Raw genomic sequence first — 27,244 nt, forward strand, 5'->3', positions numbered from 1 at the left:
ATTGTTTTGATGACATTATGGCACATCATCCATCAATAATGTGGTGTATGCTTCAGAAATGAGCCGAAAACCCCAAATCTTCTGTTTCACATAATGACGGATGATGTGGCATAAGATACAAAAACACACTGAAAGTCTGATACGCTCTGTTTCACATAGGGGCGTATGTGCAACTTACGCTTCAAAAACCTGCCAAAACCCCTGAATCTTCTGTTTCACATCGTGGCGTATAAGTTTAGAGCTAGATATATCCTGTAAATAAAATTATCCCTTTTTAACTATTTAAGAAACAGTTTAATCCTTTAACTTCGATTTCAAATGTAATTGGTCCACTGAGAGATAATATTATAAGAGTACTGACTATGTTAATTGTTATTAGTACTAGCATATCCTTCAAACACATTTTTCTCAGAAATGTATTTTGCATTTGTCCTGCACGTACGCCACTATTGCGACCGACGAATTTATATATTCAAGAACAAGGGAAGTAGTTAAAAATCGGCAAATTACACTCACAAAAATTAGCACATTTGCATGCCTTGCCGTACCTTGGGACTTGCACAAATTGTGGCAATTATACCTCTTAGTAGGTCAGTAGTAGGCTGTTCCAGTTGAAATCCATACACCCCCTATGGAAGACATGACCTTAATCTTCCACACAGGGAGTATCAATTTCAAATGTAGCCACCCATTCAGGTAACTCCATTTGAAAATCTTACTCTGTGTGTTGAAGATTAAGGTCATGTCTTCTATAGGGGGTGTATGGATTTTAACTGGAACAGCAGATTACATGCACATTAACAAACTCAGATAATCTTCCACATAGGGGGTGTGAATTTCAATTTGGGGAATACCTGAATGGGTGGCTCCATTTGAAATCTACACCCTCTGTGTGGGATATTAAGGTCATGTCTTCAACAGAGGGTGTATGGGTTTCAATTGGAATAGTATTATTTACTTACACAGAATGCACTGATAAACAAGATGAGTGCCAGTACTACCATAACAACGCCATGCATACCAATCAGGATGTAGTTGAGGATGGTTACAGCTGTAGGGGAGGGAAAATAAACAAATAAGGTTGCTAGCTTAACAAAATGTTGATAGTAAATTCTATTAATTCTTTCACTAAAATAAAATATCATGTTAATGTTAAATGTAGCACGTGGTAAGCTTGCTACCTCCTGTAAAATTGAAGCATATCCAAAAACATAATATTTGCTATCTACAGTAGATAGCATGATTTCTTGCAATACAGTGCATTTGCTACCTGCAGTACAGATACACAGTACTTAGCAAATAAATTTTCTGCATACAATAATTGTAATCTACAGTAGATCTGAAACATGATATTTGCTATCTACAGTAGATAGCATAATCATTTATTGCAATCATGACTATTGCAATTTCCAGTAGATAGCTGAATCATTTCTACATTAGTTCAATATAGTAGATATCAAGAACAATTTAACAGCATGCGTTATCTGATACACAATAATTGCTATCTACAGTAGATACCATGATTATTCTTTACAATACATGAGTATTGCTATCTCCTGTAGATAGCTGAATCATTTCCACATTAGTTTTAATATTAGTAGCTATCAGAAACAATTTAACATTAACAGCATAGGTTATTTGATACACAATATTTATTATCTACAGTAGATAGCATTATTATTCATTGCAATACAAATTGCTATCTCCAGTAGATAGCTGAATCATTTCCACATTATGTCAATTTAAGAAATAAAGGGTAATGCATTATCCTTTACACGCAAATAATGTGTCGGAGGCAGTAAAACGTAAATAATGGGTGAGGCGCGGCGAACCCATTATTTAAACGCTTTTACTGCCGAGGTTTTTGCACAAATATTTCAAGTTGTTTACCTCAAGGTGGAGCGCCTACGTGTAGCCAAAGCATAAGTGATAGCGAGTATTGCAGAATGCGTAACCAAGCGTAATGTTTTGCGTAGAATGCGTAACGACGCTAATATACTGCATCGCGCTTTGCTGTGCACTGTGATGCGAGTAGAACAAAAAAGTTTGTTGCCCTGGTCACTTTATTGCTAATTAATGGTCTTTCACGTGACGCGTTTCAACAAATCACAGTGCGCGATTTTGAATAATGGGTCGTGGGGGTAATAGAATAAGAAATAAAGAGTAATTCAGTATCATTTACACCCAAATGTGTGTGACAGAGGGAGTAAAAATATAAATAATGGGTGAGGTGGTAGATCATTATTCACTGTAATACTGTACTGTACTGTACTGTACTGTATTATAGCTGGACAAATTGTCATTGCATAGCAAAGCTGCTATCTAAACTGAGCTCAAAAAGAAACTTATAATTTTTCACAAGGTCATATCTTGAAATCCTGTCCATCAAATTGAACAAAAATTACACACAGATTTACTTCAATACTCTACTCTTAACACATGTCAGTAACCAAGCAGTTATCCAACTGACACAACAGCAAAATGCACTGACATTGGACAGCTTCCTGGACCACATTCACAGCCCAGCCCTGTTTCATGAAAAAAGTGTATGAAAAGCAGAAAGCAGCACCGTTTTATCATCTGTGCAAGGATCTTGTGTGCATTCTCAAGATTTTTTGTCCTGGGTGCCAAATGTTGGGCTGTGAAAGTGAAGAAAGTCCAGGAAGCTGTCCCATGACAGTGCATTTTGCTGTTGTGTCAGTTGGAAACTGCTTGGTTACTGACATGTGTTTTGACTAGAGTATTAAGGTAATCCTGTGTGTAATTTTGGTTCATTTTGATTGACAGTATTTTAAGATATGACCTTGTGATTCACAAGTTGTAAAAAATTATAAGTTTCTTTTTGAGCTCAGTTTATATTAGATGCACCTGCTGTCTAAAGTAGATAGCTGAAAGCTTTAAAAAACATTGCGTACATCAGTTATTGCACAAACAAACAGCAGTCAGCAGTCAGCATATTGACTGCACAGCAGTCTTTGTTATTTTATTAGTATGCATCACACTGTTTCTCCTGATTAAGCATACACTTCATAACAAGTTGTTTACACATGTATTAGAACAACTGATTATTGAATCATCCCTAGGTCAATATGATGGTCTCTACTCGCAGTTCCAGAAAAATACAGCACTAATTGTTTGGGATTAAGTATATAGTATCCTGTTTTGCCAAATGAAACATAGCCCAAACCTAATCCTTTAATTGCAACTAATTAGCAAAAACAAATTTGGTCAAATGTGGTAATAAGGGGAAAAACATGCACTTTAGAGTGTTTTGTATGCTGTGAAAATCAAGCCCAAAGACATACATTCTAAATTTTGGAAACAGAATTTTTAAAATTTTCTTAAAACCAGTTAACAAACTTAAGATAAATATTGAAATTACGAGCAAACTCGTAGCCCATACTCAAGATTTTGAATGCTTCTACTTGTGCCAAGTCTTTGAATTTTGTGACTGTAATTGTAAGAAAACATGTAAACATATTTTGCCCCATTTTTTCTCAAATTACAAAAATATCAAAATTTTAGCTTGATTGCCAGTTAGTTCTTACAAAAGGATGAGGATTTAGCATTGTTTTTTGGGGGAAAATGGGATATTTCCAATAGTGCTGTATTTTTCTGGAATTGGGAGTAATGTGGTGGTCGCTTTTCGAAGGATATTATTTTATTATGCATCATACAGTTTCTTAAATAAAACACAGTACATTACAGCATTAACCTGTTTACATGTAATGCACGGATGTAAGTTGAATTATGTGGTCACTCTGAACATGACCGTGGGCTAAGGAGCTGTGTATTCATGTGATGGAGTATTATCTGATCTGAAAACCTAGTTTTTTGTGCCACTAGCTTTTCACTACATTTTGTATAAACATACTTTGTTTGATAAAGGTCTGCATCTTATAAAAGTTGTTCACCTTTTACTGTAATATTGTTGCACAGTGAAGGCACTGGAATTTATTTGGGGAGGGGGTTGGCAAAGATCTCAAAATTACCCTAAAATTTGGTTAAACATAAATGCTGAAAATAACAAATGGTTGGTGACAGCAATATATAGAATAAAACAGTCTTGAATCCATTGACCGTTTTATTCCGGATTTACCCTTAAATCAATTTTTGCAGTATGATGTGTGTATTTATTTACCCCGTATTCTATGGGGCCAATATCTATATATGGTACAGCCCCCAGGTGATCCCTTTTAATAAAGGCCAGCTCTGGTCAAATAAAAACCGCTCAGATAATGTGATTATCTATGCCCGTGCAACGGGCATAGATATTGTATTTGTTGTGTTTAGTCTTCGACTTCTCCTTCTCCTCCTTCTTCTTCTCACGCTCCCTTTGCACTCCTCTAGCTCAAGAACCAAAGTAGCCTCGGGGCCCATACTTGGTACAATGATGGCCCATGACCCCTAAAAATTTCCTATGGTACCCTCGACCCCAGAGGTCAAAGGTCATGGGCTACAGGGGGCAAAATAGGTAAAATTTGAAACATCTCTAGCTCAAGAACTATAGCGCCCTCAGGGTTCATACTTAGTATAATGATGGCACATGACCCTTAGAAGTAACTTATGGTAGCCACGACCCCAGAAGTCAAAGGTCACAGGCTACAGGGAGCAATATGTGTAAATATTTAAAACCGCTTTAGCTCAAGAACTATAGCGCCCTCAGGGTTCATGCTTGGTACAATGATGGCCCATGACCCTTAGATATTTTCTGCAGTAACATCGGCCCCAGAGGGCAAAGGTCATGGGTTACAGTGAGCAATATGTGTAAAATTTCAAACAGCTCTAGCTCAAAAACTACAGCGCCCTCAGGGTTCATACTTGGTACAATGATGACCCATGACATTTGGTGTATTCTATATTAGCCGCATCCCCAGAGGTCTAAGTCTAAAGGCTTTAAAAAGCAAAATAAGTACGACCTATTAACATAGTGTAGCGTAATAGGTAGTGTTTTGTTAGCTACCTGTGTTTGCAATAATAATGGTCTGAATCATACGTCAAGATAAAAATTCCTTTAAAAAGGAACAGGGCGAGCAAATGAGGAAGTGTCAAGATAAAGATGTAGTAATTTTATTGTTTGAACTGTTTCTATAATTCGCATCGATCATAATGATCTTGCAATGAGACTGTACAGTGTATGGACAGTGTAGCCTATTTGTCTAATCATTTTGACTATTTAATTCTGACCATTGTGATTAAAACAGGCTTTCAGATTGGTGAGCTACGGTGTACCAAGTGATAAGGCCGGCCACGTATAATGAATTCTATGGTCTGCATTGTGTGTTTTCTCTTTAATCATTTTGTTGAATGCCATCATAATTATTTAATAATCAACATGATCAAATGAAAAAAGGTGGATTCACTTTAGTCATTTTATTTATAATTGATAGAATAATACAATAATTCATTTGTTTACCTACATATTTATAATAGACTAAGCCAAAAAAGAAACTTATAATTTTTCACAAGGTCATATCTTAAAATCCTGTCCATCAAAATGAACTAAAATTACACACAGGATTGCCTCAATACTCTACTCTAAACACATGTCAGTAAGCAACCAGTTGGTCAACTGACACAACCGCAAAATGCACTGATATGGAACAACTTCCTGAACCACGTTCACAGCCCTATTGGCACCCAGCAAAAGAAATCTGTGAGAATGGCATTTTGAATCACAGGTCACAGCCAACAATTTTAACAACATTAAGTTAAAAACATTAAAGAGAGTCAAAACAAACTTACCAGGATCATCATGTCACATGTCCAAACAAATAATGAAGTCCTTTAGTGACAGGAAGCATGGGACAATCTTCCCCAGGATATCATCAGAAACTTGGATGGAAGCATGAGAAGCGCACGGTGGACATACCCGTTACTAAAGGACTTCATTATTTGTTTGGACATGTGACATGATGATCCTGGTAAGTTTGTGATCTGTTTGTATCTGTTGGTAAGTTTGTGACCTGTGAGTCAAGATGCCGTTCTCACACATTTCGTTTGCTTAGTACCAATAGGGCTGTGAATATGGTCCAGGAAGCTGTTCCATATCAGTACATTTTGCTATTATGTCAGTTGGACAACTGCTTAGTTACTGACATGTGTTTAGAGTAGAGTATTGAGGCAATCCTGTGTGTAATTTTGGTTAATTTTGGTGGACAGGATTTTAAGATACGACCTTGTGAAAAATTATAAGTTTCTTTTTTGGCTTAGTGCAATGGGTGTATATTGTTCAATAGGCCTACATGTATAAATTATGGCCATATCGTAGATAGGCCCTGAGGCCCTGAAATTGAATCGGATTTTTCCCGTTGAAAAATCAAAACTGATGTTTAAGAAATCAATTATTTCATTAATGACATTTTGAGTCATTTTTATCCATAAAACGATACAGGATATAGGATATTGTTACTTTGACTTTTACGTCCATAAAGGTTTTAATCATAGACCCTGGAAATAGGGTCTATGTTTTAATCATGTATCAATACACTCGCATCTCATGCTGTGCTGGTCACCTTGGTCTGGGGCGGACATTTTAAAAATGAATTTAGAAGAGCAGCAACGACATCACTTGCATTACATTCCAGATGTTAAATCTACATCATATGCAAAATTTGAGGAAATTCGCATGAGTCCGCTTTTATTTTAGGGCCATTTGTCTATAACTGGTCTTTACATGTAGCCCTATGGAGAGAGTGCCCGTTGAGGGCGCTTATAACCCCATTTTAGGAACAAAATGTGATTTAAAAAAACGGACTCGTGTAAATTTTCTAAAATTTTCAGAGTATGTAGTATGAACATGTAGAAATATAATCAAGTAGTTGCCCTACCTGCTCTTCTCCGAAAAAATAAAAAGTCATATACCTCAATGATAATGAAACCAAGGTGATGGTCTCCAGGAGGTCTGCAAATGTAAGAACGCTGATTATAACCATAGATTTTATTCGTTGATATGCTGTGGAAATAATTATAGGCCTGGCATATAACTTTTAATGTCATATTTCCTTCAAACCATAACTTTTGAAATTCTCACTCGTTTTCATTCGTTGAAACGGCCAAACATACTCTCATTTTCATACAAATCGAATATCAGGTCTTGCATATATTTTCACCGTAAAAGTTCATAAAAGTAATTCAAACCAATGCTAGTACCCAGTATGGGAACAAACCAAAAGATCGATGACGTCCTATAAACGTAACTAGTTGCGTGTCTCAGCCGACCCCTTCACATCTACCTGCCAGAAACTTAATAATGAAATGTTGAAAGTTTTGACATAATAATAATAATGACACATTTTTCAGACCGATGTTTTTGTACAAACGTAATCGAGTATTTTTACCCCTCCCCCCTAAACAAAACTAGTTTCGTTTATAGGACGTCATCGATCTTTTGGTTTGTTCCCTAATAAATCTCTTTAGCAAACAAAGACGATCTCCGAATTAGACAGCTAGCTCTTAGCTGGCGAAAAAGGACCGCATGTTGACATAAATTAATTGACTGTGAGGTTGACAAATAAATTCGTGTGTGAATAGTTAATTCGCTGACCGACTATCAGTTGGCACGGTAAATTAATCTGTTTACGCCCTAGTGGTACAAAATGTACCTTATGCCTAACGTTACGTAAAAACTAGCAATCATGCTTGACAAACAAAGAAATGAAAATAATCTGTTGCAACTTTCGGATTTGCATACAAGTAATTCTAGTTCTACAACAACAGGTTTTATTATTTCTTTTAGTACAAACACATTGCTGCCTAAAATGACATTATAGCACTGATTAGATATCAAAATGAAGTAATAATTACAAATTTTCATGAACACTATCGCCTCTGTAATTTCCCGAGTATATAGACAGCACGATTATTTTCTGCAACGCTGTGACCAATATGTATGTCAAAACCCAGCGCAAATGGCGAGCAATGCCGCGCTGTTCTCGCCCAACAACTGATCACTTGACAAAAACTCCCTGAAAAGGGAATGTGTCTGACTTTGATTTTGGTTCCTTGGACCACCTCAAAAGGTTGTCATGATGGGACAAGGGGTGTGTTTGGTTGAGGGGTGGGGTATTACTTTTTAGAGAGAGTGTGATCCAGTCTGGTGGTCTTTTAGATAGAGAGTGGTGGTCTGATGGGGTATAAAAGAGAGTGAAGGGTTGGTAGGGTATTAGAGAGAGTGTGGAGCCAGTCTGGTGTTATGAGCATTACATGTATATCAAATGAAAGCTTAAAACAAGGGCTTTCGCATGGTGCTCACCAAGTTTTCGTTTGTAAATAGGGGAAGGGGGTTAGGTGTGGTCACGGGCATAGATATTCGTGTTTGGTCAAACACAACGGTGGTTTCTAGTTTTTTTTACTCCACTTCTGTCATTCAAAATAAATTGCAAACATTTTTTGTTTTACATTTATTTCGAAAATATATACCCTGTGAAAAATTCCAGTTTCACAGTAATTCAGTGCCGCCTTGTTTGTAATTAATAAAAGCCCTTGGGTAGGTAAGATTGAGGACATTGCATGAAAACAAATCAAAGAACTCAATCAAAGACAGATGCTTGATATAGACGAATCCAACGAGCCAAGTCATGGTCAGAATTTGGTCGGCCATTATTGGGTCCCCGCAGCATCTAACTGGTGTTGTGACTGCCCAATTGGGTGGATTAAAGCCGCTTAAAATTTGATGTTAGATTCTTTTGTGTTGTAAACTGTCATCATTCTTTTGTCTACATGTAACATGGGTGATAGAATGCAGTTTAAAATACCCTCCAAGGCCGCATCATTTCACATTTTAGGCGAGATGGAGCCGACAGGGACCCAGCTTTGGCTGCCATTGAGGTGTAGGAATGCGTAAAATTGGATTCATCTATATGTTTTGCACACATCGCTTCCATTGGGTATCTACCTTCATGCAAGGATTATCATGAATTCTAAGGTTTGGTTTTAGGGTTTAGGGTTAGAGTTTAGGGTTTGAATTAGTGCTAGATTAGTGATATAAACATTTGGTGACACTTACATGAAGGTGACACCTGCGTTGGGCTATTCCAGTTGAAATCCATCGGGAAATCCATACACCCCCTATGGAAGACATGGCCTTAATCTCCCACACAGGGAGTGTGAATTTCAAATGGAGTCATCCGTTCATGTAAAATTCACACTCCCTGTGTGGAAGATTAAGATCATGTCTTCCATAGGGGGTGTATGGATTTCAACTGGAATAGCCCATTACATGCACTCAGATATCTGCTCTTAAGAAACTACCAAACCAGTACTAGGCATGTTTGAACTTATTTGAATGCACTGGCACATGTCTATCTCAAGAACCACTGATGACTAGGCATGTATGTACTTATTACATTGCAATTTTCATGCATTAAAGCAAAAATACTCTTTACCAGTTTTATTTTCAAGTTTGAGAGTTATGGACAACACTCATCATACAAATCTGTACATAAATGGTTAATACAAGTATAGCTTTTAAGGTTTACAAGTAGTATGTAAAATTAGAGCACTTATGAATTTGTTTTCCCCGGCTGGCTCGTTAAAGCCAGGTTCGTTAAAGCTGGACTTGCACACTCTAAAAACAAGTGCTTATATATTATATAGACAGTCTTTTAGCAACACCTTTTTAACACTTAACACCTTCATGCAACCTATAATTCTATTAACATTTAACACTTTCACCCTAATTTTAATATAAAAATGTTGAATTTTGAACAATCGTGTTACACTATGCACACTACATGTTCACATATGAAAATTTAAATATTTCTGTTAAACTTTGAACATTTCGGTTCAAATTTATAACACTTTATATGTTAGTGAAGCCGTGTTAACATGATAAAGTGTTACAATATTTTAACAGAAATGTTCAAAGTTATGAGTGTTAAAATTATAGCACATGAATATTCAAATAGTGTAATAAAAGGGTGAAAAATTAAAAACATTTATCTTCAAATAAATGGAAGTGTTATAAAAGTGTTAATTTTTGACATTTTAATAAAATTATGTGTTACTAAAGGTACAAGTGTTAAAAAAGTGTTGCTCAAACAGTGTTAATTTATATTAACACATGTTTTTAGAGTGTAAATGCAGGCTCATTATGAGGACACAAATGTAATTATCCATTAACCTTGATGAGAACAAAAATAAATTATTAGGAAGGAAGCAATTAACCAATTCAATCTGCAAAGAAAAAATTGGTTGATGTATTCTTATAATATCTGCTGGATGATATATGCGAACCTAGGCAAGCAAATGAAGCACTTCTCCAGAGCAGGTTGAGATTTTGACATCACAATATTCTGCACAATTAAGGGGTGGGGTATGAATGTTTGGACAGTATTTATTGTGGGACATTAGAGCACATCAGACATATCGAATTGCATTCTAAATACGAAGAATGTCCTTCTGATATCATATAATTTTTTGAAATTGCAATGTAATACACATTTTATGGCAAATGATTAAAATTGATATTTTGATATTTAACAGTACTTGAAGTAAACTTTATAAATCTGATGATTTATACTTAAAGTGTATGTAGGTGGGATGAAAACCCGACGATCAATTGAAAATTTTGACCTTTTCAGTATTGAAGATATGGATTTTTTTCCCAAAACACCAAAAAAATTAGGTCTTTTGGGAAAAAAATCCATATCTTCAATATGAAAGGTCAAAATTTTCAATTGACCGTCGGCTTTTCCTCCCTGCTACATACACTTTAAGAATATATCATTAGATTTATATAATTTACTTTGAGTACTGTTATATATCAAAATTTGAAAAATATCAAATTTTTATAATTTGTCATAAAATTTGTATTATTTTGTGATTTTCAAAAATGAAAATTATTTGATATCAGAAAGACATGCTTCAGATTCAGAATGCAATTGATAGGTCTGAGGTGCTCTCATGTTCCACAAAAAATACTGTCGAAACGCAATAAATGCTCATTTTAGATCCCTTAATGAAAATTTGGATACTAAAACCAAATTCACAAAAAGGATTAATGAACTCACAGTGATTTGCAGAACAAGAACACCTAAAATCACACACAGATTTCATGATGGAATTAGTCTACCGTAACAGCTGTATGAGCAATGCATCCTTTTGGAGTGATGAACAAATTAACTCTGATGAAAATTCTGGAGAGTGAATCTCACTCCACAATGATGTGTCACATAATATTAGGCATTTTGTTTTCCTTTTTGCTTTCTTCAAATATTTTTCCAAAGTTTAAGTTTAAGTTTAAGTTTGTTCCTTAGATCAAACATGGATGAACTATTCTTAGACCATTTTTAACAAAACAACCTGTTCAAACAACAAAAGTTAACAAACATATAAAAATTGCTATCAATAATAAAATATCATTGACGTAAGATTATACGCATTTAGAGACCTGGTTTTTATGACAAAACTTATTTTATCCTGATGTTTGGCATGCATGTATATTGTATAACCATCAAAAACGGGACAATATAGATCTTACTCAACATTAAAAAGAAACCGGATCTTGTTCCCAATGCATTTAATAATTGAAATGCTTTTACCTGTTTAAAAGTGCAATAATGATACCCATTACGCATATAAATATTAGAAATGTGTATGAATAGTTTAAAAGTGAAGAATAAGCCTATAAAATTTGCCGACAATCACATAGCTTTCACTACATTTGCCGACAATCACATGGTTTTAACGACAACAGTCAATTTTTGCCAACAAAAATTGTGTATGGGGGGATGTCACACCCCTATTCCCCTAGCGACAGCCCTGGGGGATGATGCTGTGGATCACGAAATGCCCTTTTTAAACACAAAAATGCTTTTCCTGTAAAATGACAAATATGTGATGCGATCAAGCAAAATCAGTCGGAACTCAGAAATATTAAATTTTCAGTTTCTTGTAGGATAGTAAAAAGCATTTACAAAGCTGCATGTTGCACAAAACCGCATTGAAATTGAAGAACCAGTTCAAAAGATATGAGCAATTAGAGAGTTTCCAAAAACAGTAGGAAACAAAAGGAAATATTTCCTTTGTATGGCTATATCTCAAAATCAATATTTCCGAGTTCCGACTGATTTTGCTTGATCGCATCACATATACAGATTATGGTCTCTTCTTGCTTCATGTTACACACCCCTGTGCACTGTATGTTAGAACACATTACTTTAAACAAAACTGTAAAAATCAGGCATTTAGCAGATGACGGATGAAAGAGGATAGTTTTCTCCTCAGGTGCATTTGATATAATGATAAAGTGATTAGATGGAACTAACAGATCCTGTAAGGGGTCGTCCATAATTTTCGCCATTTTCACTTACGTACAAAAGCGTCACGTAAGAGGGAGGAGGGGTAAAAATCCTGGGCTAGTGTACGTAAGAAAAATGGCGATTTGCTTAAGCAATAAAAACAAAAAATGAAAGCGAAAAATTATGGTATTTTCCAATATTTTATTGTTCAATTTTTTTTTAACAATTTCTATAAACATGCCATGCAAATAATGATTTTCTCTTTAATTTTGAGTCTAATATGCACAGTGGTCCTATATTTTACATTATGCTTAATTTATTTCATACTAAAATGCTTTTTTCTATCTGCGCTAGGATCAATGGCAGCAAATGCTCTAGTGTGGATTGTGCACTATTCACCCAAAAGACATGAACATACACGGCCAAACATGCTAAAGAGATGTTCCCCTGGTTCCCCCTATATATGATGTGATCCCGGGGTTCTTAGTGGAAAAGAGAGTAGGCCTATGAGTATAGGATGTGCAGCAGATTTTGGAGTGCATTAGCCATTTAGTTTAGATTTGGGCTGTATTTTAAGCTATATATATATATATTAATTTATTGATGGCTTTCGCTTTCATAAAAATATTGTTTAAAAAGGAAGTTTTTTTAGCATTTCTCAACTTATCTGTAAAAACACTATCCTCCTGTGACACTATAACCCTAACCCTAAACCTAATCGAACCTTTAACGTAAACTCTAAACCTCAGCTCCAACCCAACATCTCAATTTTGTTCTTACTCGTGAAAATTCTTCGCCATTTTATTTGTAATGTAACTCGAGGGAGGGAGGGGGTAAAAAGTTACGTCACGCTTTGTAATGTAAGTGAAAATGGCGAAAATTATGGACGGCCCCTAATATCACTCCAAATTACCAATCGGATTCAGCCAGCCTTATGCGAGTGTTTACGAGTAATCTCTGATTTTATGCAAATTAATTGTTTAATGAGTTATGGCAGGAAGCTTATGGAAAATAAACCTGCCTGGCAGGTCAGTATGCAGAATTTTTTGGAGGATGTGGAATTTCCAAACCTATGTTACTAAACTGAACTTAAAGGAGTATTTCGTGATCCTAGCATCCTCTTTTTATGACATTTTTCAGTACATATCCACGAAAAAAGCATATTCCCAAAATTTCAGTTGATTCCGATATTAAGCGCTTATGAGTTATGCATGATTATGTGTATTACGCTGCTCCATAGACAATACGTTGTAATTTTGTTCTGGTGCACCAGAACGAAATTCAAATTTCACGATATCTTTGCTAAAAACGAATTAATCTGCAAGAAATATTTTGTACATAAACATTATGTAGCCAGAGGTTTCCAGTGATATAAAAATCTCAACTTTTTTTGAGAAAAGTGGGGGATGAGGCTGTGGATCACGAAGTGCCCCTTTAAGGTGAACAAAATTAAAATCAAAATGTGTTGTACGTGCATGTATTATATAACGTTTGTCTGCTAGGTATGCTCTGAAGCTAGACCTGAAGGCTGTGTCTTTATATCACTATCACAAAGCACATCCCTAAAATTTATGAACTTGAACTTCAACACAATAGAATGAACATGCTACCACAGTAGAGGTAGGCAATGGAACTGATGCCATGCATGACTGGAATCAAAAGTATAGTGCTTGTGAAACAGGGTGTGCAATAAAAAATACCAGTTTTGTCCTGATTCTATTTGTGATTACTGACCTTCATGCTTCAAGTACTGTGAAACTATTTATTTTTACTGCAAAAGTTAATTTATTATTCTTTTGAATGTGAAACATTTTGCTATCTGGAAACATGGCATTTTGGTTAATTGGAGTTTTCTACCAATGAGCTATCTAGGACTTCCAAAAGGTGGACCTTTTCCAAATGAAAAACTTGCTTGACCATGTTTTTTTTAAACCCTGGGCCTTACAAAAAGTGGATCTTTCATCAAATTTTCTCCAATATCAAACAATATCTGTTTCAAGACACCATCAGGCCCAATACTATGCATTTCAGAGTAGCACATAACTGGCCCTGTAAGTGTAATACCACAGTAACAAGCACACACACAGAGTACCTCTACCAACCCCCAAACATACCCTCCAATCCAACACTCTCACACAAAAACGGCTTCATTTATTTCAAATCTGTTTTCAGATTTACCGTAAAATGGGGTAACTTCGGTCAGCGGGGTAACTTTGGTCGGTCAAATATATTTTTTTAAATGGTCATATTTTCGTACAGCAATATTGTTTTTAGTCATATTTGGTGTCAATTTGTTAAGAAATATGTTTGGAAGAAATAATAGTCGCTCATGTGTAATTTCCTTGAAATTTACTGAAAAAAGCGGATTTTGACCAAAAATCAGCATGTTTTTACATTTTTCAGAAAAATAAAATCGATATTTGTGAGCAAGGATGTGTGTTTGATTAATTTTGCAAGGTGTCAAATGTCACAAAAAACAACAACTTGCCCATATTCAGCGAAGATCATTTTTTTTTTTTTTTTTTTCCTTCATGGAATTAATACTGTGACCAAATTTGCCCTAAAGGGGGGGTAACTTTGGTCAGGTCATTTTGAACCCCTAGGGCACCCTTACAAAATTATTAAAAATCTTTTTCAACTTCAAGGTGTAGAAGGGAACCCTAATGTCACAAAAAAGAGTTAATTAGAAATATAATTGGTTTTGTTTGGAAGCAGTGGTTTAAAAACTCTGAAAAGTGCCCAAAGTTACCCCATTTTACGGTATGTAAGGAAAGGATACCTTTCACTTTACATGAAATTTGGTTGAGATCATAAAGGGACAAAGTACCCTGCTCAAATTACACATAATTTTGCAATTTTAATGCAAAGTACAAGCAAATTATAAGAGCATAATATATTTTCTAAATCTCATCTGTGAGCATTTTCGCAGAAAAACACATAGATCGTCATATTACCTATGTCAATCATTGGGTGATGAAAGAGATTTATTTACATAATCTTCTCTATCTCATCCAATGGGCTGTACCATTTGAAACCTATACACCCCCTGTGGAAGACACCATCCTTAATCTTCCACACAGGGAGTGTGAATCTCAAATGGGGTTACCTTATGAATGGGTGAGTTCATTTAAAATCTACACCCCCTGTGTGTGAGATTAAGGTCATGTCTTCTAAAGGGGGTGTATACGGTCATGTCTTCTACAGGGGGTGCATAATGGCCCGGGATGTATGGATTCAACGGGAATAGAGCAATGTAATTTTAAACTTGACAACAAATGAGTTGTCACATCAATTACACATTAAATATGATGAATGCATGTGTATCAATTGCAGACTGATGCAGATAGAGTATTCAAATATTTATGTGTATGGAAAATTTCACACATTTTTTACAAAAATTTATTTTCATTATCTAAATCAATATATATTAGCCTATTGAAAAATAACACTTCAATGTTTTGCAAAAGTTCATTCTACAAATCATAAACACTTGTTTGATTTATTGTTGTTAATGAGTTTGTTAATGAGTTATGTACATTTTATAAAAGTGTTGTTGTTTCAGCCCTCTTTACAAATATAACTCAAGAACCACAGGACCTACAACAGTGATATTGGAATTCTTCTACACACTCGCTATGAAATGATTAATGCAATTTTTGCCAAAGTTCACTGCCATTCGCAAGATGCTGTGAACTACCAAACTGCAACAGTTTAAAATAGTTGCTAACCTTAACTGGTAAGACTGTGAAATTTTTGTGCCAACATTATATTATTTTACAATAAGCAATGAAGGATTTTACAAATGTGTGAAAATTTAATGCTGCAAAAAATGTGATTTCTTGCTGTAATTGAACAATTTTATGCCAGAAAAATATTATGGTTTACATTTGTAGTAATTAATCTAAATGAGCCATTTGTCACGCACTCACACTGTATCAATTTCTATTCTTTTGTGTTAATATAATCGTGTCAATTAAACAGGTTGCAATTTGCTGAATATTATTCTAAATTTCAAATTAGACGCACAATTTGTACATGTTCATAACATATTTTTCTGAGATGATTATATTTTGATCACATTTTTTTTTTATATTTGAGAAATCCAGAAATAATTATATTTTAAGCAAAAAAATAATAACAAATTTTGTCAAAAGATTTATTTCGTATACATTGTTTACAAAAATCCTATGAAAATCAGTTTGCAATTTTCCTAAAACTAATAATTTTCATATCTAACTTATACTCTGCATTAACTTGACAACATATGTTTGGCATATGTTACCAAATCCAACTCTAAAATAATAAGGAATTAAAAAACACATTTCAAATCCAACTTGTTTTTTAAAGCCTAACATAATGTTTTATACAAATACACATTCACAGCTCCTCCAAGAGCAGCAATTTCACAATTTTTTCTCAGGTCAATATGTTAACTCTTCTTACAGTTGTCGATGAGGATATATCCTCAAACTATGACATTTATGTCATGATTCGTATCTTCGGTTGAGCGTAAATGTGAAGTTCTGTTCATCAAACCAGAATGGTTCAATCAGTAAAATCAAATAACGATTTGACTTCTTGTTTTTGGCACGCATGCTAATCCATTTAAAGTCCACACTCCCCATGTTGAAGATTTTGGGAAGATAATTATTTTAAACATCTTCCACAGGTGGAGTGTGGATTTCAAATGGAAGGGCCCAATGTGATCAATATCCACTTCAGGTCATTAGCCCATCTCTAGTCAGTGGCGGCGCCAGGATTTATTTTTCGCGGGAGGGGGGCATTAGGGGGTAAAGTGAATTTCAGGGGGGCATAATCAACAAATTTTGTGCAAAATTACTCTGCAAAAAGTGGAAATTTTCGTAATTTTGGTTTTTTTTTTTGAGGGGGGCAACAGGGGGGGCAAGAGTTCTGACTGGGGCATTTCCCCCATTCCCCCCGTGGCACCGCTCTGTCCACTGTCTCTAGTCATCAAACATGTCATTTCAAATGTTCAGTTGACAATTTAACAGCGAGAAAATGAAATGCACGACAGTTCATAGCCTCTAAACATTCTATTCAACCTCTTGAGTAACCTCTTAATAAATCCTGAATTGCTCACTGAAATCAATAGTATGTTTGCATATATTATGTAGACTGCGCAAAAAGCTACAGGCGAAAACTATAGATCAGTTCCTTCCCTGAGAAAAAAACACACCCTCTTCCGGGTCTCCTTCACAGTCTGCTGAAATCAATATACTATTTGCATGTATTATGCGAAGACTGTGCACAGGTATATGGGATAAGAACCTGGAGATAAGAAGGGTTCCTAAAATAGAACCAAATTTAACCTCTGCCAAAGTTTTACTTCTATGAATATTTCTGCATATAGTTAGATGCAATGATGAGGATATGTATAAAGACTGTGCAAAATGCTACAGGCTAAAACTGGGGAAAAAACTCTTTGGAACCTCTTCACAGTCAGCTGTAATCAATATACCTTTTGCAAGTATTATGCAGAGACTGTGTACAAATATATAGGGTAACAGAAACAAAAGGGGTAACAGAAACAAAAGGGGTAACAGAAACAAAAGGGGTAACAGAAACAAAAGGGGTAACATAAACAAAAGGGGTAACAGAAACAAAAGAACAGAAACAAAAGGGGTAACAGAAACAAAAGGGGTAACAGAAACAAAAGGGGTAACATAAACAAAAGGGGTAACAGAAACAAAAGGGGTAACAGAAACAAAAGGGGTAACAGAAACAAAAGGGGTAACAGAAACAAAAGGGGTAACAGAAACAAAAGGGGTAACAGAAACAAAAGGGGTAACAGAAACAAAAGGGGTAACAGAAACAAAAGGGGTAACAGAAACAAAAGGGGTAACAGAAACAAAAGGGGTAACATAAACAAAAGGGGTAAATATAACAAAATTTAACCTCCATCACAAACTTTATCAATGAATATTTCTGCATAGGCCCTAGTTAGGTGCAATGATGAAGTTATGTAAAGACTGTGCAAAAAGCTACAGGTTAAAACTGGAACAAAATCCTCTTTGGAATCTCCTTCACAGTCAGCTGAAATCAATATACTATTTGCATGTATTATGTAAAGACTGTGTAAAAATATATACAAAAGGTGTCCTGAAATAACAGAATTAACCTCTGTCACAGACTACTTCAAATGAATATTAAGGCATATAATTGGATGTGATATAATGGGTTATTCCAGTTGAAATCCATACACCCCCTATGAAAGACATTATTTTATAATCTTCCACACAGGGGGTGTAGATTTCAAATGGACTCACCCCTTCAGGTAACCCCATTTGAAATCCACACTCCCTGTGTGGAAGATTAAGGACATGCTTTCCACAGGGGGTGTATGGATTTCAACTGGAATAGCCCGATGACATGATTTCCTTTGCAGAAAAATGTAGCCTCTTTCACACCTTCAAACAATGGCTGCATGAATTATGTAAAGGGCAGGGATGCCTTTGATTGTATGTAGATCATGATGAAAGGCTCAGGCGGCAACATATGCAACAAAATTCATACCCTTACTGAACAGCTTTGCCATTATCATGATTATGTCAGGGATTATGTGTAGAAGTCAATAGAGTGAATTTCATTTGAAGGATAGAAGTATAAGCCTCAATCAGTCAACATTAATAGGAAAATTTTCTCAGAAAAATTTTCTCATTAAAGGGAGTCTGCGGCAATCATAACATTATGCCTTATAGAAAAATAATTATCAAGCACGAATCACATGGTTTCATTTAAAACAAACTCATATTGACCATAAAATGAATAAAAACAGTCGGCTCTCAACATGCGATATTCAAAATTCCTGTGCCGAAATTGTCTAGGTGCAATGATGTAATGGTTATTTGTGCTCAATTGTCGTCAGCCTTCATTGTATTACTGGGACGTCATTGCACTCGACAATTTCTGTGCCCGGGAATTTTGAATTTCGCGTGTTGAGAGACGGATGTTTTAATAGTTTTTATGGTCACTATGAGTTTGTTTTAAATAAAACTACATTATTCATGCTTGATAATTAATTTTCTTACATATAAGGCATAATGTTGTGATTGTCGGACACTTCCTTTAAAGTTTACTGTCTGAATTGTAAACCATAATTAGATGTGCTTGAAATAACACTCTCTGATTTCAATTCCTAAGTTTAAAGGCACATTCAGTGATCCTAGCAAAAGTGTAAAACAAGATTGTGTATAAACATGATAAACTACTTAGAAGTGAAGGATAAGTTGTTACAATTTTCATTAGGTACTTTTGAAATTCAAAATATGGCAAAAAACAAGGAAAGTAGAAGTATTGAAAAAGTAGAATCCACATTCAAATACATATAGCTAATGTTTCTACTTAAGTGTTGACATTAGAGTTTCATGTAAAATGTCTTATTTTGCCTTTAATACACAGATTTTGGCTTTAACATGCCTATGTTTGTCATTTACCCTACTGTCTGAATGTAAAATAATAAAATACGCTCTGAAAAGCAAAATGTAATGTTTAAAAAGTGAAAGTAAAGTGGAACTTCTATTACATGCTTAGCCAACAGTCTTTGTAAGTTTTGGAGTATAATTTCACCATATTTTATAAGTGGTACCTCTGGAGAGTCTGCATTTTTAAATGAAGTTATTGTTAGCCCATATTTGTTGTCAATATTGGAGTATAATTTCACTGTTTTACAAATAGCACCTCTGAAAAAGCATGATTTTTTTAAAATTCAGAACTCTTGTAAATAGACAGTACTTCTTGAGCTGCAAATGAATACGGTAAAAGTCAATGTTTTGTGCTAAATTTATTTTCACATTTTTTGCATTTCAAGCACCTACCCTGAAAACAACAACACCAAAATCTATTCCTTACATGTAGGTCAAGGTAAGAAAGCTTAGAATGCCAATTTAAAAACAAATAGAGAAATTACAAATTACCAAAGCATAAAATATCAATTGTTCCAAAATGGCTACTTCTACAGTAAGTGTGATTTGTAATGCTGATGATGTACTTTTGATTCACAACAACATGGATGAGAGAGGTATGTATTGAGAATGCCCAATTAGGCTATTCCAAATGAAATCCTTACACCCCCTATGGAAGACTTGACGTTTATCTCCCATGCAGGGGGTGCAGATTTCAAACGGAGCACCCATTTATAGGCAATCCCATTTGAAATTCACACTCCCTGTGTGTGAGATTAAGGTCATGTCTTCCACAGGGAAAATAGCTCCGATGGTGGTTTTGAAAGTACTGCAGCATCGATTCATTTCCTTAATGGTGAATGTAGTTATATATTCCTTGTATTTTTAAGCATTTTAGAGTTGATTTTGTTATAAAAACAGCTTTTTTTTCTTTGTCACATATGAATTTGGTAGTAAACTGCTTGTTACTTGAGAAAAACAATTTTAAAAATAAATGCCCTTGTGCTAAATGTTAATGCTTGTCGTCCACACACTCACATAATAAGTGCACTTACATTGATTTGTGCAATTTCTCAGAACAATCAATATTTACCACAAAGTAAGTAATATTTTTTTTAACTTGATTTACCTGTAAATTGTTCACTGGCTTCAAAATAGATTTCCCGTTGAAGGACGTCCAGTAGACCCCATAGGTACAGCAAACAGGTGCCAGCCGATATCAACTGAGAAAAACAAAAGACAAATCATTGAAACATCATATTAAATCACATTGATCACATGTATAAATGAAGAGGGGTTATGGGAAGGGAAGGGGGAGGAGGGGGTTTGAAATCCATATAGAAGACAGAGGTACAGTAAACAGGTGCCAGCCGATATCAACTGAGAAAAACAAAAGACAAATGATGCAAATATCGTATTAAATCACATTGATCACATGTATAAATGAAGAGGGGTTATTGACAGGTGGGGGGGGGGGGTACTCTAGTTGAAATCCATACACCCGTATGGAAGACATTGAATCTCCCACTAAAGGGGTGTAGATTTCAAAAGTAACCCCATTTGAAATCCATACTCTCTGTATAGAAGATTAAAGCCTTAATGTACGATTTCCTTCCAATTTTAAACGGGATTTTAAATTTGTTATTATATACTGAAAATGCTGAAATAATGTTAGTAAGGGACGCACCATTAGACATCAAGGGGGGTTAGGAAGTTTTTAGGAATATTTTTTTAAATTTCATGCATTTATACACAGTTAGGTGAGGAAGGTTTTTTTTTTGTTTGTTTTTTAGTGTTGGTGGGGAAAGTTTTTTTTTGCTCATGTAGTGGGGAAAGGTTTTTTTTTCAAAACTTCCAACCCCCCCCCCCTTGAAGTCTAATTCGGAAGGGTTTCTGTCCATTTTGAGCTGAAATAACAAGGTTAAGTGAAAGGAGGACATAACGTCATAATTGTTGACTTACAAAGACAACATATTTGGTTGATTCCATTTAGGTGTAAGTTGGGACATGTGTAAACATTACAAATACCGTATTTCGTCAAATAAACGCCCCCGGCGGCGTTACATTTTCCCAAAGGGGGGGATTTATTCAAGGTCAATTTTAGAATGATAATTCCCGTTAAAATCATTAGGTAAACTTAAAACTCACGCTAAAATGACGAACTATGAACTAGAAACACTGACTTCTGGTTCACTTCTGGGTTTCCAATCCAGATTTTTGCCAATTATTGACGCTATTATCGACCATGTGCGCAAGTTGGTAAGCTTACTACACAAGATAGCATGGAAATATCGGCATTTTTGAATCATCTTGGTTGAAAAAAGTGCTGGGGGCGTTTATTTGAGGGGGCGACTATTTGACTAAATACGGTATGCCAAAAAAATCAGGTTTGAAAAAAATTTCATATTATAAGATCGAACATTATGGCTTTAAGTCGTGACTTCCACAGGGTGTATGGATCTCAACTAGAATACTCACAATACAAAGATAGTAGATAGATAAATGCAAATATTGATTAAATTCAAAAACTGTTTTCAATTTGTAGAACGAGGTCAGTACTTGTAAAAACTCACAATTTGTGTTAGATTTGGCCGAAAATATTGACTTTTGGTATATTGGGCTATTCCATTTAAAATCCCTAACCCTGTGGAATATTTTGGAAATATATCTTCCACAGGTGGAGTATGAATTTCAAATGCAATGAACACATTAAGCAGCTCCATTTGAATTTTCACACACCCTCTGAGAAAGATTCAACCTGAATCTTGCACAGAAGGAGAAGGAGGGTGAGTTTCAAATAGAGCTGCTAATATGTTCATTCCATTTGAAATTCATACTCCCCCTGTGGAAGATATTTCCAAAATTTTCAACAGGGGTAGTGTGGATTTTAAATGGAATAGCCCATTGATGGACCCAAAAAATTGAAAAATTGGTATGTTGATGGATGCACTTTCAGATTCTCAACAGCACCTCTCTACCCACACCAAACTTGAGTAAGCCCCCCCTCCCCTCAGGACAAATCTGGGAAGCCCATCCAGTATTTTAAAATCTAATGCAGCAATCTTTGATATTACCAAAATTAGGACAAGTAACTCCCCTGTCTTGGGCATTAATAGTTTTATTACCTACACCAAACTTGAGAAAGCCCCACCCCCTCCTCCCCTCCTCAGGACAAATCTGGGAAGCCAATCCAGTATTTCAAAATCTAATGCAGCAATCTTCGATATTACCAAAATTAGGACAAGTAACTCCCCTGTCTTGGGCATTAATAGTTTTATTACCTACACCAAACTTGAGAAAGCCCCACCCCCTCCTCAGGACAAATCTGGGAAGCCAATCCAGTATTTCAAAATCTAATGCAGCAATCTTCGATATTACCAAAATTAGGACAAGTAACTCCCCTGTCTTGGGCATTAATAGTTTTATCTTGATTGGAAATAGCAGTAAAATCCTGGTCAGGCTTTCCCTAAAGACATAGATGGTAGATAGATATATGTAAATATTGATTGAATTCAAAACAACAAGTCCCTTTCGATTTTGTAAAACGAGGTCAATAGTTTGCTGTGCTAGATACTGACGCTGAGATAAATCAGATAACGGAAAAGCAGAAAGAATAATTGCAAGTATAAAAAAAAATATGAAAAACTCAAAAATTGTTGATTTTTAACCACATTTTTTGAGATTACTAGACCTATATACTAGGACAGCGGATCTCAACATGTTTTATTTGGGGCCAATTTTGAAAACTTGGATAATTTTGCAGGCTAGTAAACCTTTGTAGGCATGAAAACGGTCTTGAAAAAACCCCACTGAAAACCATGTTTTTTATCATTTTCTGTGAATCTGATTAGGCTGAAAAACACTAAAAACAATAACAAAAAACACTGAAATCAGCTAAAATGCTGTAAATTTTCATGCCTGCCTTTGATAACATTGCAATTTGATGCTCAGATACATGTACTTTTCCTATTTTCTAATTTAGGGTTTCCCAGATTCAGCCAAAAATCCCTGAAAGGAGTGCTTTGTAGATCCACTATAACTTGGGAACATAATAAAGTAACATAAATTTGAAATATTATAATGATTAAAAGACACATCCATTTGTCTTTTGTATTACACTTTTTTTTTTTTTTTATTTTTCTGAATTAGGGAGTCATTTCAAATAGAGGCCTTGCATGTGACGTATCATCCCGTAAATATCATATGGCGGACTACTCAAATGCATTCAACAAAAGCATATGATTGCAATCTACCGTGACAGTTCGTCTCACACACATAACCCTGCACTACGATCAAATAGGTTGATGACAACGTTTGATTGAATGGACTGCACTCCGCCATAACTACGGTGAAGGACACCGGCTCAAATCCTTTGTTTGGAGCCAATCGATAATTTCATGCAGGGCCTCTATAAGACAGCAATAAAACCCCATGCTACTATGTCTTTATATGTGACCACTTCAGCAGGTTAATAAATACTTCTGTGCAGTGTAATTCAACATCACTAGTGTACTGTGAATCTGTAATTAACATTAAAGGGAGTAGGTATTTCACGTTATAGCATTTTGTCAGTACTGGTCGAAATGTTATTTGAATGCTAAGCTAATGATGAGGGTGAGTTGGGGCTGTGCAGTTATTATGTGTATAGGGAGCTATCAATGGGGAGGGGGTAAATTCTTAATGGTGTACCAAGGGTGACTAAGGGGCTGTGCAATAATATGTGTATGCAGGTGAATTCCAGTGGCGTAGCGTGGGTCATCACTTTGGGGGGGGGCACCTACCATGATGGGGGGGCACCGGATCTGATGGGGGGGCACAAGCCATTTTTCAGCAATTTTCCTGTGGAATTTTTTAGATTTCAGATCAATTGGGGGCACATGCTCCCCCCACTGGTGAATTCTCAAGATGGTCTGCTAAAAAATTGGTGGCCTCCCCTTTTGATAAGCAAAAAAAATCTTCAGTTCAGCTTTTGCGGTACCTCTATTTAAAATCTAAAATTGTTTAACCATGTGGTGTGAGCACATTTAAATGATTCCTACTATTTTTCTATGCCGCCAACTTTGTGTGTAATAATCATAGACAAGGTGCCTCAAGAAACTGTGCCAAAATCTGCTCCCCTCTGTTTTGACCTGCCAAGAATACCCCCCCCCCTTGGTATCTTGTTATAAATGCCCTTGCCAACAATATTTTCTGGGAAAAATCTGTTTACATCACCCTGATCTCCATCTCCTCTGACCACAGTAATTTTTGTCTGCAATATTACTTTTTGTCCTGACCAACTGAGTTGGCTAGATGGCTTTATTCCAGTGTAACAGACAATCTTTTTTGCCCAATCTCTGACCTGAGTAATTTTTGTCCCAGATCCCAGAAATGTAATGTCTACAATAAATGGGCTGTAAATGTCAGCGATTTCACTTTTGAGATATTGGACAGGCAAGCTTTGCAATGATATATTACATGTACAGGTTGCTTGATTGTAGTAAAATTCAGCCAAGAGCTAAGAAATCCTTTGTTTTCTATATCTCTAACATAGCTTTAATTTACATCTCATTTTGTGGCGGATGGTCACAAGATTTTTTGTCCCCTCAGACCAAATGGCTAATTATGTCTGTGTCTCTGTCTCTACTGCACTGCACTGCCATCTCTTCAAGTACCTTTAATATGCCATCTATGTTTTGATGTAGCTCCCACTCCTATATAGATGGGTCGAGTGGCCTGTCAAGTTCTATTGACATCATAATGTGAAGTAAGTTTGTGCAAAAGTGATGTTTGAGTCTTCAGACATGTTTGTATAATCCAAGAAACTCAAACACTTTTAAAAGTCTTTATACAATTCAAGTCGTTAATCAATTATTGAAGGTAAGACGTTGAAAACAACGTTCAATTACCGGAGGGACCTTCCAAGTAGGATTGGTCAGTAGGTGTTTTTTCACTTGTATTCTCAAAAACAATTCCATCAAAATCAATCTCTTTTAGCCCACAAATGGTTGATTTTACAGACAAACAGCAAAAAAACAACAAATAAAACCAAAAAAGCACAATCTGGGTCAGTCAGGTCCCTAGAACAGTGTTTATTTCTGTCCCCTAACAACAACTTTGAAAAGAGAAGATAAAACCAGTAAGATTGTTTTTTTACTCAGATCTACCCATGAGTCACAGAAAAAATATTACTTCAAAATAATATTACCCATGGTTTTGTGTATTTTATGACGTCAATTGTGGGTGAAATTAGTGGTTTTATATTTCCATGAAACAATAATAATTTGTGTATCAACTATACCCTATGAATTAATTTGATATATAAGATCTGATGGTATGCCTCTTTGTCAAAGGTATTAACCAACTTTGTTTGCCACATTTTGACCATCAATAACTTCTTTCATGTCATAGAACATCTATGTAAATACAAAAATAACATACAATGGAATTTTAGCTAGCCGCAAGACTAACTTCAACCAAAAGATTACAGCCAGTATAGAGATGTAGCATTTTATTTGCTCCCAAAAACCTAATGCAAAATACACTTTTGCTATTTGAAAAAAAATCTTTTTAGAATCAGAATGTAAACTAACAGTAATGTATGCCTCAAACCAGTGGCGTAGCATCATAGGGGCAAAATCCCATAGGAAAATTGCCAAAAAACGGCTTGTGCCCCCAATCAGACCCGGTCATGGTTGGTGCCCCCCCCCCCATTGGATGACCCATGGGGGGCATGTGGTCGGTGGGCAATTTGAGTAAAATGTCTTATTTTTTCTTAAATACATGGCTTTCGGCTGTACCACTATCAGACTATGTTAGCACATCTATGACAATGACCAAGGTACCAAAATCTGAAGTTTGATGATTTTACGATCATCCAGATGAGCAAATCACTGAATGGGCCTTTAACCTAATGGATACCAATGTTCTAATTTGCCGCCGTCACTCATCATATCACATCTATACATATCTCAGGAAGTGATGTAGGCTCAATTTCAATGACATTTCCAGCATATATCAGTCATATTTATTTGCATTGGGTTACACCTATTTGCATTGCAGGAAATGTAGGACACCAATGAAATCGATTCTATATACCATGTTAAAGCCATATTGGGCTATTCCATTTCAAATCCACACTACCCATGTGGAAGATTTTGGAAATAACTTCCACAGAGGGAGTATGAATTTCAATCGAATTATCACATTAGGCAGCTCCATTTGATTTTCATACACCCTCTGATAAAGATTCAACCTGAATCTTGTACAGAGGGTGGGTGAGTTTCAAATGGAGCTGCCTAATGTGTATTCTATTTGAAATTCATACTCCCTCTGTGGAAGATTTTTGGTTATATTTTAGTGTGGATTTTAAATGGAATAGCCCAATGTAACAATTCAATAAGAAATAGAATTGTATTTTTTTTTTCACAAAATGTTAATTTTCACTGTCAGATATATTTTTTAATTTTGGCCCTCAATCTAATACCAGTGTATACGTAGCCAATGCAAGCCACTCCTTTGAACGCGAGTTGGATTGGTTCTTTTGATAGGGTACCTGCAGGTAATATGGGACCATTAAGGACGTTTAGCTTATGTGCATAA

General features: G+C 35.6%; 1 protein-coding gene and 1 pseudogene across 1 annotated transcript in view; one reads left to right on the forward strand and one right to left on the reverse strand.

Moving 5' to 3' along the window:
- Window positions 1-27,244, forward strand: part of LOC140168212 (ankyrin repeat domain-containing protein 49 pseudogene) — a 119,883-nt pseudogene that overhangs the window by 84,575 nt on the left and 8,064 nt on the right.
- The window catches only part of LOC140168213 (uncharacterized), an 88,545-nt gene that overhangs the window by 59,109 nt on the left and 2,192 nt on the right, over window positions 1-27,244 (reverse strand). Inside the window, exons 2-3 of the mRNA XM_072191552.1 lie at window positions 20,793-20,886; window positions 963-1,051 (exon numbers count right to left, since the gene is read on the reverse strand). Coding sequence (XP_072047653.1) covers window positions 963-1,051; window positions 20,793-20,886 — 183 coding nt within the window. The remainder of the gene's footprint in view (window positions 1-962; window positions 1,052-20,792; window positions 20,887-27,244) is intronic.

Source organism: Amphiura filiformis, chromosome 13 (genome assembly GCF_039555335.1).
Source record: "Amphiura filiformis chromosome 13, Afil_fr2py, whole genome shotgun sequence".
Lineage (NCBI taxonomy): Eukaryota > Metazoa > Echinodermata > Ophiuroidea > Amphilepidida > Amphiuridae > Amphiura > Amphiura filiformis.